At 46.3% G+C, this 17,768-nt stretch overlaps 1 protein-coding gene across 1 annotated transcript; it reads right to left on the bottom strand.

Annotated features, from left to right (window-relative positions):
- Positions 1-168: 168 nt before the first annotated feature.
- LOC120930573 (mucin-3B-like) lies at positions 169-17,561 on the bottom strand. Its single transcript, XM_040341748.1, has 4 exons — positions 17,151-17,561; positions 16,249-16,476; positions 2,672-2,831; positions 169-364 (listed from the first exon to the last, which is right to left on the bottom strand). Exons 1-4 carry the CDS (start codon positions 17,170-17,172, stop codon positions 169-171), a joined length of 606 nt encoding a protein of 201 aa, XP_040197682.1. The 5' UTR covers positions 17,173-17,561.
- Between the last annotated feature and the right edge of the window lie 207 nt (positions 17,562-17,768).

The raw sequence follows: 17,768 nt of genomic DNA, 5'->3' as shown, positions 1-17,768 counted from the left end.
GCGTGTAAAGGCAGGCGTCCCAATACTTTTGACAATATAGTGTACATCTTTCTTACACAGGTTAGTCAGCACACGTGTAAGGAGGAGGGGAGGGGACATTTTTAAGGCTGGTTGGGTTTAAGCTGGAATTGCACTTTAACTATAAGACACATGTAACCTGCAATGCGGCTATTCAATAGACTGATAGAATGAATCTTTCTGTTGAGCTGCTTGGCGCTTTGTTTTGTACAGATAGATTCCCAGAGTGATGGTGACACCGAGAAGGACAGCAAAAGCGACTCCCACTCCAATAAACAGGCCGAGCTTCGATATCCTCCCGCCGCACCGGTCATCTGTATATATGTAGAGGTCTGTCTCGGGGCACCTGGAGATATAAAGGAAAGTTTCACAATATAAAAGATTCATGCATGATTACTAACTCATCCCTTAAGAGAACCTGAGGTTTTGACAAAATCTAAATTCTGCAAAGCAAGAGAGCAAGAAAGGTAGACACTACCATTTTTTCTAGATATTTAACCACTTAAGGACCGAGCCTGTTTTTCAGACTCGGGCCAGATTCACAAAGAAATACGACGGTGTATCTCTGAGTTCTGCCGGTCGTATCTATGCGACTGATTCATAGAATCAGTTACGCATAGATATCCTTAAGATCCGACAGGTGTAACTGTGTTACACCGTCGGATCTTAGGCTGCAATTCCAGGCCGGCCGCTAGGTGGCGTTTCGGTTTATTTACGCGACAAATATGCAAATGAGGAGATACGCCGATTCAGAAACGAACGACCGCCCGGCGCTTTTTTTTTACGTTGTTTGCGTTCGGCTTTTTCCGGCGGATAGTTACCCCTGGGTCTATGAGGCGCAGCCAATGTTAAGTATGGCCGTCGTTCCCACGACAACATTTTTATTTTTTACGTCACTTGCGTAAGTCGTTCGCGCATACGGATGGACGTAATTTACGTAAACGTCGAAACCAATGACGTCCTTGCGACGTCATTTGGAGCAATGCACGCTGGGAAAATTTCCAGGCGGCGCATGCGCTGTTCGATCGGCGCGGGAACGCGCCTGATTTGAATAGTACACTCCCCCTAGCCGTGGAATTTGAATTCCGCCGGGAGATTTACGATACGCCGCCGCAACTTTTGAGGTAAGTGCTTTGTGAATTGCCCACTTGCCTCAAAAACTTGCGGCGGCGGATCTTAAATCAGATAGGTTACGCGGATAGGTCAAATCAGATAGGTTACGCGGATCTAACGATCTAAGATTACTTAGAACCCCCAGACATTATACATTTTTTTCTAACACCCTATAGAACAAAATGGCGGTCGTTGCAATACTTTTTGTCATACCGTATTTGCGCAGCGGTCTTACAAGCGCACTTTTTTTGGGGGAAAAAATCACTTTTTTAAATTAAAAAATAAGACAACAGTAAAGTTAGCCCATTTTTTTTATATTGTGAAAGATGATGTTACGCCAAGTAAATTGATACCCAACATGTCACGCTTCAAAATTGCGCCCGCTCGTGGAATGGCGTCAAACTTTTACCCTCAAAAATCTCCATAGGCCACGTTTAAAAAATTCTACAGGTTGCATGTTTTGAGTTACAGAGGAGGTATAGGGATAGAATTATTGCTCTCGCTCTAACGATCGCGGCGACACCTCACATGTGTGGTTTGAACACTGTTTTCATAGGTGGGCGCTGCTCACGTATGCGTTCGCTTCTGCGCGTAAGCTCGTCGGGACGGGGCGCTTTAAAAAACTTTTTTTTTTACTTTGTATTTTTATTAAATTTAAATTTGCACATACATGATAATAAAAAACAGTATACATTTCCCTCCCCAATAGAAATATACTTTACCATATTTACCCATGCCTTTGTCGGGACGGGGCGCTTTAAACATTTTTAAAAAAAATTATTATTTATTTTACTCGATTTTATTTATTTTTACACAGTGGGGCAGATCCACAAAAGAATTACGCCGCGTAATTTCAAATTTTGCACGTCGTATCTTTGTTTTGTATCTACAAAACAAGATACGACTGCATCTCGGATCGATCCGACAGGCGTACGTCTTAGTACGTCGTCGGATCTTAGGTGCATTTTTTCGGCGGCCGCTAGGTGGCGGTTCCGTCGAATTCCGCGTCGAGTATGCAAATTAGCTTGTTACGGCGATCCAGGAACGTACATCCGGCCGGCGCATTTTTTTACGTCGTTTGCGTTCGGCTTTTTCCGCCGTATAGTTACCCCTGCTACTATGAGGCGTACTCAATGTTAAGTATGGCCGTCGTTCCCGCGTCGCCTTTTGAATTTTTTACGTAGTTTGCGTAAGTCATTCGCGAATAGGGATTTGCGTAGAATGACGTCACCGTCGTAAGCATTGGCTTGTTCCAGTTTATTTTCGAGCATGCGCACTGGGATACCCCCACGGACGGCGCATGCGTCGTTCAAAAAAAGAAGTGACGTTTCTCCCGCTGCCGATAACAGTGATCTTGCAGCGAATCCGCCACAGAGACCACCATGAGCGTTTACAGGACTGCCGCCTGACGAGACGGACACCTCGGTTGTGGCAGCAGCTGCTGCCGTTACCGAGATATCCCTCTTCAAACTAAGGACGTATATAGTCGTGCGGCGGTCTGTAAGTGGTCAAATGAGGTGGATGGTTACTTAATACTTACAAGCATCGGGGACCAGTTCTCAGAATATTACAGGAGCCTGAGCTACAGTTGAAATGATAAGGAGACACTGGATCACAATCAGACACACATCTCAGAACACCTGAAATCCGCATTAGAGTGTGGAATTGCTTTAAATTATTTGGAATGTGTTCACAGGATCCTGGAGATAAAGAAGACACGATAAACAATAAATACTTTAAGCACCACGAACATGTTTCGTCATCTTCAACTTGCTTACCAAACAAGAATTACAGTCAACCTGAACTAAGAGTGAGAAAATAGAAATGCACTGAAGAATTTTTTTTTTTTTTTTAAATGCTTTATTCTATCAGTGTATTTTTATATATTATGTTCAGTTCTTTATAATAATATAATTTTATTTATCATTATAATTTATAATGTCATAATTATTATAATAGTAATAATAATAATAATAAAGTTGTAATCATTATAATAGTAGTAAAAAAGGAGTGGGGTGGGAATTAAAGAATTAAAAAATAATGCCTGTCTCCAGGCTAGTGCATGCGATATGTAAATAACCTGTCACTCACAGCAAGGGGGCGGAACGGACTAAGGTTTTTCTCTGTAAGTCCATTTTATTTCACTGAACAATAAAAGAGGATTGCTCAGAGCTGGATGAACTCTTTGTGGCAAGACAGGGCACAGATGATAGGAAATCGTATACTCTACATTGTGACAGCAAAAAAATAAAAAAATAAATTTCGGGTTTACATCCACTTTAAGTTCTAGCACCTATTATCTGAGAAAAAAAGCCCTGGTAATAGTATTAATAGTAATAATAATAATATTGATAATATTAATGTTATAATCATTATAATAGTAATAATAACAATAATAATAATAATAATAATAATAATAATAATAATAATATTATAATCATTATATTAGTAATAATATTAACAATAATAATAATAATAATAATAATAATAATAATGTTATAATCCTTATTTTCAATAGTTATTATTGAAGGAAAGAATATTACAACAATACAGAAGCATCGCCACAAATTCTGAAAGTGTTAATGAACACCTGAAAGGTCTCAATCACAGTACAGAACATCATATATTGTTTGGCATCATCATCATAAGAAAAAAACATAACAAAATACTCCAGGGTAAAACACGGAGTGTAGTCCCTCCCAGATAGTCAATGACCCAACCTTAGTAGGCCCAAGACCTGTCGGTCAAGGGTCCCGGATCTGGAGACCCCAAATCCATCCTACCACCAATATTACCATCCAAACGGGAGGACCCGCGTTGAAAATCTTCCGTAGGAAAGGTGGAGGCGTAAAGAAATGGGCAAAAATGTATATAGAAAAGAAAAGAAAGAAAAGGAAGAGAAGAAAAGAGAGAGAACAGATAGAAGAGCAACCGGCCAGCCCCTAGAAATCCACCAAGTGGAACCATAACCGTAGCTCACATCTCCAGCGATCTTAGATCGTTAGTTAAATAAGCCAGCCATGGGTCCCAAACCTTATGGAAAATCTCCAGCTTGTCCTGAACCAGTGCTGTCAATCTTTCATTTAACCAGTTAGCAACCGCCCTATAGAAGAAATACGTCTACAAGGCGGTTGCTTAACTCTGGGAGGGCGTCAATGTACGTCCTCCCAGAATCGCGCTCCCGCGCGCCCTGTGGGGCGCGCACACGGGAGTCTCCGTGACCGCCGGGTCCTCCGGACCCGGCTGATCACGGATCACGGTAAATCGCCGCTGATAGCGGCGGTTTACCACGTGATCGCTCCGTCCAATGACGGAGCGATCACTAGTAAACAAACCGGCGTCATGTGATGACGCCGGTTCCTCCCTCTCCTCTCTGTACCGAACGGTACAGTGTGAGAGGAGAGGGGAGAGAGCGGAAGCAGCAGCAGCTGCTGCTGCTGCTGCGGGCTGGATCTGTGACACATGCAGTCACAGATCCAGCCATCCATCCCTCCCTGTGCAATACTCTGCAGTACCAGCCATACTCTGCAATGCCCCCACACTCTGCAATGCCCCCACACTGTGCAATACCCCAAAATACTCTGCAATGCCCCCACACTCTGCAATGCCCCCACACTGTGCAATACCCCAAAATACTCTGCAATGCCCCCACACTCTGCAATGCCCCCACACTGTGCAATACCCCAAAATACTCTGCAATACCCCAAAATACTCTGCAATGCCCGCAATACTCCGCAATGCCCCGCAATACTCCGCAATGCCCCGCAATACTCCGCAATGCCCCACAATACCCCACAATACTCCGCAATACCCTGCAATACCCCGCAATACTCCGCAATACCCCGCAATACTCCGCAATACCCCGCAATACCCCGCAATACTCCGCAATACCCCACAATACCCCGCAATACTCCGCAATACTCCGCAATACCCCGCAATACCCCGCAATACCCCGCAATACTCCGCAATACCCTGCAATACCCCACAATACTCCGCAATACCCCACAATACTCCGCAATACCCCACAATACTCCGCAATACCCTGCAACGTCGTCTATGGGGATTTTTAAGTAGCGAAGTTTGGCGCCATTCCACGAGCGTGTGCAATTTTGAAGGGTGACAAGTTGGGTATCTATTTACTCGGCGTAACTTCATCTTTCACATTTATGCAAAAGAATGAAGAAAAAATACTAAATTTGCCAAATTTTATAACAGAAACAAAGAAAAATTATTTTTTTTTACAGAATTTTCAGTCTTTTTTCTTTTATAGCGCAAAAAATAAAAAACCCAACGGTGATTAAATACCACCAAAAGAAAGCTCAATTTGTGTGAAAAAAAGGACGAAAATTTCATTTGGGTACAGTGTTGTATGACTGAGTAATTGTCATTCAAATTGTGAGAGCACCGAAAGCTGAAAATTGGTCTGGTTATTAAGGGGGTTTACGTGCCTAGTGGTCAAGTGGTTAACATTAACCATGACAGTTTCCTTTTAAGCTGTTCAAGCGGCAAGGAGGCGGAGCGCCAGTTTCTAGCTATCGTGATTTTAGCTGATATAAAAATAAACATAAGCAATCGCCTTTGGGCTTTAGAGGCCCCCACCACCCTGTCGCGCAAAAGAGCCTGTTTTGCAGATTTAGCCATATTCAACTGGGTCAATGAGTAGATAAAGTTATATACCCGAATCCAAAATCTTCTGACCTTTGGACATGACCACCAGATGTGATAGGTAGTCCCCACCTGGCCACATCCCCGGAAACAGTTAGGGGTGGCCCCATGAACAAAGGTGGCGAGTCTGGCCGGCACCATATACCATCTAAGCAACACTTTATAGTTGGCTTCTATTATGGACGTATTTATAAGGGACTTAGAAGCAGTCTCTGCCAACTCACACCACTTATTTAGATCAAAGGTTTCCTGCAGGTCCTCCTCCCACCGGAGCATGTAATTTAGCTTAGTTGAGGAAGACATCAGCATCGCATATAACTCAGAAATATGTCCCCGTAAACTATCGTAGCGAGTATGAACCTCCAAGTCGCCCTGGCGGGCCAACGTTTGTATAAAATGACATAGCTGGATATACCTGTAACTTTCTATCAATGGCATTTGGTACTTCTCCTGCATAACCTGCTCAGATAAAACCTTTCCTCTGTCACAAATATCGGCTATGCGCAGCAGTCCCTTGTTTGTCCACCATTGAAAAGCAACTGGATCGAGACCCGGGGTGAAAGCACGATTTCTCAACAGGGGAGCCAACATGGGGAATCAGGCGATTTGAAAGTCTGCATTCTAGAGACCCTATCCCAAATATCCAAAGAAAAAGGTAAAGATGGGCATAAAATGGTGGGTCTGTCTTTAGGCGGAAGCCACAGAATATGGGAAATAGGAGACGGACGGCAAGCGTAGGATTCCATAACCATCCAAATCGCCTGTGACCGCTTTGAGTGGAACCTGGAGAGTTGGGCTAATTGAGCTGCATAGAAATATTTCTGCAGGTTAGGTAGACCCAACCCTCCCTTCCTCTTCAAAGTATACATAGTACGTTTATTCACCCTAGGCCTCTTCTCTCCCCAGATGAATTCAAGGATTTTTCTTTGCAACATCTCCAAGTCACTGCGCACCAAGGCTACCGGTAATGTACGGAATAAGTACAATATCCTCGGTAAGACATTCATCTTAATTGAGTGGAGTCTGCCAAACCACGATGGAGGGTGAATTCGCCTTCTCGCCAGGTCCTTGGTTATCCTTTTAATTAGAGCTGGGTAATTCTTACTATACAAAGTTTGGAGAGATGAGGTCAGATTAACCCCCAAATAGGGAAGCGTCTCGGACTCCCAATGGAACCGGTGCGTGCGTTCAATCACTGACTGGGCAGAGCTAGGCAAAGAGATATTGAGAGCTCTAGATTTACTGTGGTTTATTCGCAAACCCGAGATGTCTGAGAATGGCTTAAGGATATTATATAGATTGGGAAGGGACGTGATTGGTGAGGACATTGTCAGTAATAGATCATCGGCGAAGAACAAGCATTTATGTTCATAGCCACCGCCGACGATCCTCCGAACATCCTGGCAGTCCCTGATTTTTATTGCTAACGGCTCTATTGACAGGACAAACAAGAGCGGGGACAGCGGGCATCCCTGCCTAGTGCCCCGTCTGATGTTGAAAGATTGAGAGGAGTATCCCCTAATCATCAAGGAGGCTGTCGGGGCATCATAAAGCGTTCGGAGGAGAGCCAGAAAACGCTCCCCAAATCCGTATTGACGTAACACGTCGAACAGATAATCCCAGGAAAGGGAATCAAATGCCTTCTGGATGTCCAATGAAAGCAACATACCCCCTCTAGGACCCTCCCCATCCCAATTTGATTGAATCGCCGAGATCAAATTGATAACTCTGCGAGTTTGGTCTGACGCCTGCCTATTAGGAACAAAGCCAGCCTGGTCTGGATGAATGTATTTAGGGAGAAATGTGTTCAGTCTCATGGCTAGGACTTTGGTCAATATTTTCAAGTCAGAATTAATTAACGAAATCGGGCGATAATTTGCACAATCTCCATGGTCTTTGCCCGGTTTCGGTATGACATGGATGAATGCCGCGTTGTCGTGTGTAGGGATTTTCCCGTCCCGGCGTAGATCATTAAAATATTTACATAAATGAGGGGTAAGAACGTCTCGATATTTCCTGTAGTAATGACCAGAAAAACCATCCGGTCCAGGGGCCTTCGTAGGATTCAGAAGTTTAATGGCCGCCCCCACCTCAGCCTCAGTAATTGCATCATCCATCAGGTCCGCATGGTCCCGGGAAAGCTTGGGTAATTTAAGATCATGGAAAAATGCTTCAAGCTTAGCCTGGTCCAAGCCTTCCCTCTGGAGATACAATGACGAGTAAAACTTGTAAATACGCTCAGGATTTTGAGTGAAGTGGCCGGTCGGTAAGCGCAGTTTCGGTAGCGTCGGAGTATACGGTCGGGGTACCAGTTTCCTCGCTAACAGCGTAGACGGTTTGTCCCCCATCGTGTAGAACCGATGTTTGGACCAACTGACGTGTTTCTCAGCTTGCGTAGTCAGACTAAGATTCAGTGCCAAGCGTGCTTCGTCAATTTTAAAACTCAAGTCAGTCTGGGGGTTCCTATGTTGTTCCGACAGTAAAGCTTCCAAATCGTCCTCTAACCGAGAAATCATTTGTTCCCGAGTCCGCTTCAGTCTACTCGCTATTTGGATCAGCTTGCCCCGTATCATTGCTTTATGGGCCGCCCAGATGATCACAGGGGAAGTGTCTGCTGATTTATTAACTTCAAAGTATGCCTGTATCTCCCTCTCAATTTCCACATAGTGGACAGGGTCGTTCAATAGACTAGCGTTGAGGCGAATGATCCGACCAAGGGGTAGTTACATTTTTTGCAGAAGTTACGTATGGGAGCAATGGGGTACGTACCAACAGATGATCAATCCTAGAGAAGGATCGATGCACCTGAGAGTAGTATGTGAAATCCCTCGTTGAGGAATTACATTCCCGCCAGATATCAATCAGATCGCACAAATGAAACAAACGTGCAACCTTGCAGCTACTAGCCGGGGGACGTCTCAAGATCAACTTAGTCGGATCCGACTTATCCATAGTCCTATCTAATGGAATATTACTATCCCCTCCCATTATCACCTGCCCCTGGACCTTAGGTAGTAATATCCGAAGCATATTTCAGAAAAATTCTAGCTGACCTACATTCGGGGCATAATAGGAGATAAATGAGACCAGCTGATCGTGAAAACGACCCACCGCCATCAAGTACCTCCCTTCCCTATCCTTGACTATAGTTATAGGTGTGAAGGGAACTCTCTTAGAAAAACAAATAGCTACTCCCCCTTTCTTCTCCGGGCCACACGAGAGGAAATATTGTGGATACCTGACATTGAGATACAGAGGCGCCGAGGACCTGGCAAAATGGGTCTCCTGTAGCAGGAGAACGTCGACCCTCTGTTTATGGTAAAACTGAAAAGCTTTGGTCCTCTTGATAGGGGAGTTAAATCCGTGGACATTATGAGTAATGACCGCATAATCAGTTGAATAGGACCTAGCCATCGCAGCACGGCAGAGCACTCTTAACTTGGGACATCAAGTGGGTTGAAGATATCACTGAAGTGAAGACTGAGGGTCGCAGGACATTCACTGGAGACGCGAGGCGGACCAGGGACTGGAACGGTGCTCCCAAGAGAAAAGAAGAAAGAGTAAGAGAAAATAAAGCCAGAAACAAAGGGCCAAATTCTCAAAAGAGATACGCAGACTTAACTCCATTTTTCTAATTTTACACGGCGCGTATATTTGCGCGCGATCGTCAAAATGACTTAAGCAAAGATTTCCGTATTTTCAGCCGTACTTAAAGTAGTTACACCTGCGCATTCCCGGGCGCAAATTACGCTAGGCTCGCCGCTGTTTTTGATAGGCAAAGATGCAAATGAGGGAGTTAGGGCGATTCTCAGAATTAAGTGTGTGTGCCGTATTTTCCGCCCTGTGCGCACCTGTTAGTTTTTCTGACTAAAGTTCCACATTATAAAACCAGCCCTAATTTTACACATGCTGTGGAAGGGTTTGCAGAAGGGAGTTACAGCTCTAGTTGTGAAGTTTTTTTGCTGAAAAATGCCAGGACCAGCAATGATTTTGACGGCACTTGCTGCCTTACAGGCACAAAGGAGGAGGAGGGCACAGAGGAGGAGGATGAGGGCACAGGCGCGTGTTTATCGGCCACGCCGTGATATTTGGCAAATGCCAGTTTATGAGGTCATTGGCAACTACCGATTTGATAGGGAGGCCATCCTGGAGATTACCCAACTCCTTCATGAGGATCTAATCGCCCCAACCCTACGTTCCCATGCCCTGACACCTCTGGAAAAAGTTATGGCAACACTGCATTTTCTAGCGAGTGGCTCCTTCCAGCGAGCATCTGGAGGTGTGGCTGGGATGGTGCAGTCCACCATGAGTAAATGCCTACATCAGGTGGTCCCTGCCATACTGCGGCGCATGAGCCATCAGTTTGTCATGCCCACCCAGGAGGACCAGCGTGTGCAAGCCATGACAGACTTCTACAATATTGCTGGCTTTCCTAAGATCATCGGTGCGATTGACTGCACCCATGTGGCACTCCAGCCCCCCCATGAAACTGAACACCTGTTCAGAAACAGAAAAGGGTGGCATTCCATCAACGTCCAGATGATTGTAGATGCCCATGGCCTCATCTGGCACGTTTGTGCCAAGTTTCCAGGGTCGTGCCACGACAGTTTTATTCTACGGCAGACCAAGATCTACCAAGACTTGGAGATGAACGTTTATGGAGACAGCTGGCTGATTGGTGAGTGACATTGGTGTCAGGTATGCCCCCCCCATGATGGAGACATCACAAGGGGCACATGCATGACTAATATCCTCCTGTCTTTTCCCTTACAGGTGACTCAGGATATGCATTGGGACCCCACCTGATGACCCCCTTTAGAAACCCCCAAACACCCGGAGAACGAAAATACAATGAGGTGCACGTCCAGACCCGGGCTATAGTTGAGCGGACTTTTGGCATGCTAAAGTCACGATTCCGATGCCTGGACAAGACTGGGGGTACACTATTATATTCCCCAGACTTTGTATGCAAAATTATTGGTGCATGTTGCATACTGCACAATTTTGCATTAAGAAAGGGCATGCATGTGGACATATCTCCTGACCTGACCCCCCACCCAGGCAACCCCCCCCCCCCAAACCCCTCTACCCGGTCTGCTGAGGGCCAGGCAATCAGGAGACAACTGTCTGAAGGCATCTTTGCCCAGTAAATGCATCCTAATACAATTTTTGTTTTTGATTTGCCAAGACCAAATCACAGAGATTATGTGACCTTTAAATCTTTATTTTGTTAAATAAATGCACATTACTTATATGCCAAACAGAATGTTTATTTTGATTTACAAAACGCACATTAATTATCTCACAATGAGAATGCATGAATGCACGTCACTGTGGTCCCTAGCACAGACACATCACATGCACATAGAATTGGATTAGATCCAAGTACCCCCCCCCCCCTTTGGTACTTGGGAGCAGTAACGCCCCGCCACGGCTCCAATTATGTCACTGTGCATTCATACACCATTCAGGAACCTAGGATGACTTCTCCCTGGTCCTGGGGATCCCTACTCCACCAAAACTGAGGGTGACACCCTTATGTTTTCAGGAATGCCATCCCCCCACATTCACACATCATTCACACACATAGACCAAATCATAAGTACAGTGTAAAAAAAAAAAAAACAAGTACCCCTGCAAATTAGGGATGTTGCCGAGTGCTCCTTCTGGGCTGCCCACGGGCACGGGCACGGTCACGGGGACGGGCACGGGGACGGCCACGGGGACGGCCACGGCCAACTGGGGGATCTTCACGGGGGGGGGTCTGTGCAGGGGAGGGAGTATTTTCAGGGGGGGGGGAATGTGCAGGGGAGGGAGTATTCTCAGGGGGGGGGGACTGTGCAGGGGAGGGAGTATTTTGAGGGCGGGGGGACTGTACAGGGGAGGAAGCAGCCTCCCCTGGTGTCTGTCCTCCTGCTGGCCTTCCCTCCAAGGCAACGGCTATCCTTGTCAGACAGGAAGTTATGGCAGCCGTATTGGCCTGCACAGCCCGGGTATTGGCCTGCACAGCCTGGGTGAGGGCAGTCACCTCCTGGGCCACACCTGTTGTGGCGTTCCTCATGTCCCACAAACAGGTGATGACCCCCACGGAGTTGGTGGCCACGTCACCCAGTGACTCCCTCATTGCACCCAGGCTGCGCTCCACCTTGCTGATAGTTTTTTGTATTGCAGACAGACTGCGGGTCTGCCGGACATTGTCCCTCAACAGACTGACCGGCAGACGCACCAACCCCCCCCTGTTTTCAGGGGTCGGCATCCTACTTGCCCCTGAGGCTTGGGGCCTTGGAGGAGGAGTTGGAGTGAGCCATGGGTGCTGCTGCATGTTGGAGGAGGGTTGGAAGGGGCGACCCATGATGGTGGCCTGACTTCTGGGCGCCTGTGGGGTTCCCTCAGGGGATGATTCAAAGGTCATATCTTGGCCCATCATTATTTCCTGCCCAATCAGAATATTGTCATCTTCCTCCCCCTCATCCTCCTCCCACTCAACATCCAAATTAGGGGAGTTGTGGGCACTCCCCTCCCATGGCGAATCCTGCCCTTCTTGTGACTCTGCATGAGCCTGTCTTGGGGGTGGTGCAGCAGCCTGCCCTGATGGGCCAGCAACCTCCTGACCTGATGGGCCAGCAACCTCCTGACCTGATGGGCCAGCAAACTCCTGACCTGATGGGCCAGCAACCTCGTGACCTGATGGGGCTGCCACCTCCTGGGCTGATGGGGCTGCCACCTCCTGGGCTGATGGGGCTGCCACCTCCTGGGCTGATGGGGCTGCCACCTCCTGGGCTGATGGGGCTGCCACCTCCTGGGCTGATGGGGCTGCCACCTCCTGGCCATCTGGGGAGGACACAAAACAATCACAGGTTGTTGTATCCACAAACTTGGCACATCTTCCCTTCCCCCACCCACACATGCTAATCACCAGATAGAAATTCAAAAAAATTACCTGTCCTCATAAGAGGATCATTGTCAAAGCCAGGCAGGCCCACCACCTGCTGTGGGTGGAAACACTGGGCCACTGCCCATTCCTCCTCACTCATCCTGACTGGGCAGGGTCCCCCTCCTCCAGTGCCCCTGGTATGGGCATGCAGCGTTGCCAGCTTGTTCCGGGACACGCTCCTCAAGTCATTTATTTTTTTTTGAACTCCAGCGATGGTCCTGGTCTCCCCCCCCCCCCGCCGCATTGATCCGATCGGTGATCTTTTGAAGGATCTCCTTCCTCCTGGCCGGGGTGGTGGTGTGGCTCTCAGGGCCATGGAGAAATCGCCCAAATTTAAGGACGCCCTGAGCAAGTATATGCTTCTCTGCCGGTGAAAAATTTAGCTTCCTGCGCTTGGGAGCCATGACAGACAACACCCAGCAACAGGGAACTCAGCCAACAAACAAACAACAATACACACACACACCAAAGAAAATACAAACAAGCCAAAATAAAAAATAGACAGACAGCTACTATTAATTCGAAAACAAACAGGCAAAAAAGAAAAACAAAAAATATAAACAAAACCCAAAAAAAACTATTAGTAACAACAAACAGGCAAACAATCAAAACAAAAAACAAATTAGCAAAAACAAACACCAACTATACCCTCCAACTCCACAAACACTTTTCTCACAAAACAATCTTACCAACAAACACTGACAAACGTTCAAAGCAGAAGCAACTTGCTTTAGGAAGGGAACACAGGGAAATACTTTTGCAATTGAAGTGTGTTTGACTGGGGCTATTTAGCCACAGGGCGATCTTCAAACTAAGTACGCTTGGCCTTTTACCTATCTCACTGATTGCGCTGACCAAAGTTCTGCACATGCGCATTGAGGTCCAGATTCGTGCGCGCATGCGCAGTACGGCCGGCACTTCATTTGCATGGGGTCACGGCTCATTACAATGAAGCACGCCCACTTCAATCCCACTTGCCATAACCACGCCTTAGGCATTGAAACTTAAGTTAAGGATGGCGCAGTTTTGAGCGCAAATGCACTGAGAATACGGTAGTTACGACACCAACTTAGGGCGCCCTAACTTAAATGACATAAGTTAGATAATCCTAAATTTACACATGGTTTTGAGAATTTGGCCCAAAGAGAATAACAATGGCCCTAGCGGCCTACATCTTAAATGGATATATCTGTAATGACAGATCAACATCGTACCTAGACGGGGAGAAACCCCCACCGGGAAAAACCCCCGGAACAAAGTGTGCAAGGGTACCATCCTCCTGAGAGGATGAGTAGTCTCGCAGTCGGGTGGCATGCGTAACCACTCCAACCCAAAAAATAAAACACTCCTGTGCTGACAATCGGGACAGAAAAATTACATGGTCAAACAACGTTCCTGCTAAGAGGGAAAAAACAGGTCAACCAAGCAAACAAGTACTCAAACATTCCCAGCATATTTTTTTATATATATTTTTTTATAGCAAAAAGTTAAAAATATAGAATTTTTTTCAAAATTGTCGCTCTATTATTGTTTATAGCGCAAAAAATAAAAATGGCAGAGGTGATCAAATACCACCAAAACAAAGCTGTATTTGTGGGGAAAAAAGGACATAAATTTTGTTTGGGAGCCACGTCGCATTACTGCGCAATTGTCAGTTAAAGCGATGCAGTGCCGAATCACAAAAAGTGGCCTGATCTTTGACCAGTGAAATGGTCCGGGGCTTAAGTGGTTAATAAACCTCCTGGCCTTTTAATGTGCTGCTTAGAACTGTGATTGAGGTTTTGTATGATACATTCAGCTGGGCAAAGCTGTGACCTTAGTAGCAATCCAGAAAAGGACGCAGGCTGAATTTCCAGTAGGGTTGCCACCTGTCCGGGATTCACTCAGCCAGTCCAGGTTTTGAATCATGTGTTCGAGTTTCAGGTGGACTGGAACCTGGACACATTATTCAGACCAGGCTGTGGTTCCCCAACTAAGCAAGATGGTCACACGCAAATCTGTTGCCGTCCGGGAGCTGCGGGCTGCTGTCTGGGGGCAGGTCCGTCATCACTGGGGAGGGGTTCAGGGCGATGATGTCTGCAAGAGCAATTTGACTGTCCCTGATTTGGAGCAATATTCCTCCGTCCCTCTTTCCTCCTCATTTGTCCCTCATTTGGTCTGATCTATATAGTTGTATATAAAATGCACTTTTTATCTTTCAAAAAGTGTTTCCCAGAGCTAAACCTTTCATCTGATTTCTAAATTGCTGCATTTGTAAATTCTAGAAGCTAATATAAAGCAATAGTAGTGGTAAAAAAAAAAAACACTGGTGGGTTTAACCAGTTATTATTTTTTAATGGGGGTGTGGCAGGAGGTGTGTCCTATGCCTGAATACTTTTGCTAATAGTTGTCCCTCATTCCCATCTCAGTAAGTTGGGAGGTATTGAATCCTAGGCCCCGTACACACGAGAGGATCGATCCGCTGGAATTGATCCGCGGACCGGTTTCAGCGGATAGATCCCCTGGTGTGTACGATCCAGCGGATCTGTTTCCGTGGATTTTTGTCCCCGGGGATGGATTTCCAGCGGATCAAAATTTCTTGACATGCTAAGAAATCGATCCGCTGGAATCCAGTCCAACGGATTGATCCGCTGGTTTGTACAGACTCACCGGATCAATCCGTCCGAATCCATCCCCCGCATGCGTCGTAATGATCATCGCGGCGACGGCGCGACACGTCACCGCGGACGGAATTCCGCGGGGATTTTGATCTCATGGTTAGTACAACCATGAGATCAAAATCCGCCAGAGGATTTATCCGCGGAAACGGTCCCCCGGACCGTTTCCGCGGATAAATCCTCTCGTGTGTACTAGGCCCTAGGCTGCAGGTCTGTTTTTTTTGTATGCACCTTTACAACTATACAAACATGTAACTGGAGAGAAGCAGCTTACAATTTACCTATACTGCATAGGCGTGTGCCTGGGCACACCCTAATGCTCAGGCAGATCCGGCACACCCCAGGGCTATTTTTCTGCCAGTATGTGCGGGATTCCCATTTCGGCATCTCTTCTATATGATAATGGCAGTGCTGCGAGTGGGTCTATTTATCATTTGGCTATTTTACTCCTGTGTGTGCAAGCCAACGGCTGCGGAGTAAGCCGCATTTTCCGATTCTACCTCTATAGTTCCGGCTACAGCATCCCTGACAGCTGAATATCACTCCGCCGCCTTCTTACACCGCGACCAGTGGCTTGCACTCACAGGAGCAAGGTGGTGTTACCCCATTGTTTTATTCATCTGAACAGGTCCTGCCCCCTGCCACAGCCCATCACTGCCATGTGTACACCACGAGAAAATAATTGGTTGCCAGGACCGCTCCCGGCAGAGGAGAAGAGTGTAACTTTCTCCTCCCTGCTCCGCCTCCGAGTGCCCCACCCCCGGCTTCCGCCCTGCAGACAATGGAACCAGCTGTGGTGAGGCGGACCCACTGGGACTTGGGAGATGTCACTGGTACAGGGTAGGACAGCTTACTACTTACCTTTACCTATAGTAGATGTTTTGATTGCTGGGACGGTGGTGGTAGTTGGTTTAGTTGTGGTTGGTGTGGTAGAGGGTGTATTAGTGGTTTCATACTTTGTTCCTGTGTTTTCTTTGATCTCAGGTGATGTAGGTATATATGTAAGCACTTTGGCAGTGTCAGTAGGTAGAGTTGTTCCAATACCGGTTGTGGTTCGGAGAAAAGTTGGAGTAGTCGTTCCCTTTTGTACTGAAAGAACACAGAGATTTTATTGGAGGACAGAAGATATTGGCTTGTGCCGTGTTTCTTTCCAATAGTAAAGAGCTAAAACTACCACATTTTAATACTACTAGAATTTTTATAAGGAGATATGAGATTTATTACACACAGTGGAATTGGTTGTTTTCTACAGATTTGCTACTTTTCTGCTCTGCTTTACCAAACATCTTCTCATATGTGTTAAATGGGGGAAGAGGGGACATTTTTAACACGTGTCATGTGTTATGTCAATTGTCTCCTTCCCAGGCGCTTTGGGCCATTTACGTTAACGTCGAAACCAATGACGTCCTTGCGAAGTCATTTAGCGCAATGCACGTCGGGAAATTTTAGGGACGGAGCATGCACAGTACGTTCGGCGCGGGAACGCGCCTAATTAAATGGTCCCCGCCCCATTTGAATTAGGCGGGCTTGCACCCGGCGGATTTACGCTACGCCGCCGCAAGTTTACAGGCAAGTGCTTTGTGAATCAAGCACTTACGCTGAAAACTTGCGGCGGTGTAACGTAAATGTAATACGTTACGCCGCCGCAGCGTAGGGCGATTCTACCTGAATCTGGCCCTTTGTTCCCAATATTCAAGACTCAGGTTTTCTTCCAAAGTACAAGGTTTATTCTTCAGATAGGCAAGAAAACAGTCAATGCTTACATAAAGACAGCTGATAACACATGGCAAGATGGTAATTTCAGAAGGTTTCAGAAGGAGGAAATAGATGTTATGATGGTATGATGGTACGTCTTTCTGCTCGGCTTCCATAGAGAAAGCTTCCTGCTGGGTGGGCTTCCTACCCCCATCTCCCTGTAGGGTCGGGTGACCCCAGAGTTTCCTAGCTAGCTACTCACACCACATGGATTCTTATACTAAAAGCCAAGCTAAGCATATTTACTTTTAGAATAGCTCCAAGAACGGTGATGAGCTCCTGTCACAAACGTAACACCCACTTGTATATATTAAGTAACACATCTCCACCCATTGTCTTGACGTAGAACTCCAAAAATACATGTAACCTACACAGCAACTGACCTTTCTCTTTCCTCATCAACCTTCAAAATTACCATGTTTAAATCATGTTTAAATATTGATTCTCAGAAACTCTTATCACATAAAATAGTAATAAATTAAAAATCTAACAATTCCCCCTTAATGCACTATAATTTACGCTACGCCGCCGCAACTTTACAGGCAAGTGCTTTGTGAATAAAGCACTTGCCCGAAAAACTTGCGGCGGCGTAACGTAAATCGGATACGTTACGCCGCCGCACAGAT

This window comes from Rana temporaria, chromosome 3 (genome assembly GCF_905171775.1).
Source record: "Rana temporaria chromosome 3, aRanTem1.1, whole genome shotgun sequence".
NCBI classification, from domain to species: Eukaryota; Metazoa; Chordata; class Amphibia; order Anura; family Ranidae; genus Rana; species Rana temporaria.
This window is presented reverse-complemented; position numbering and strand designations above follow the sequence as displayed.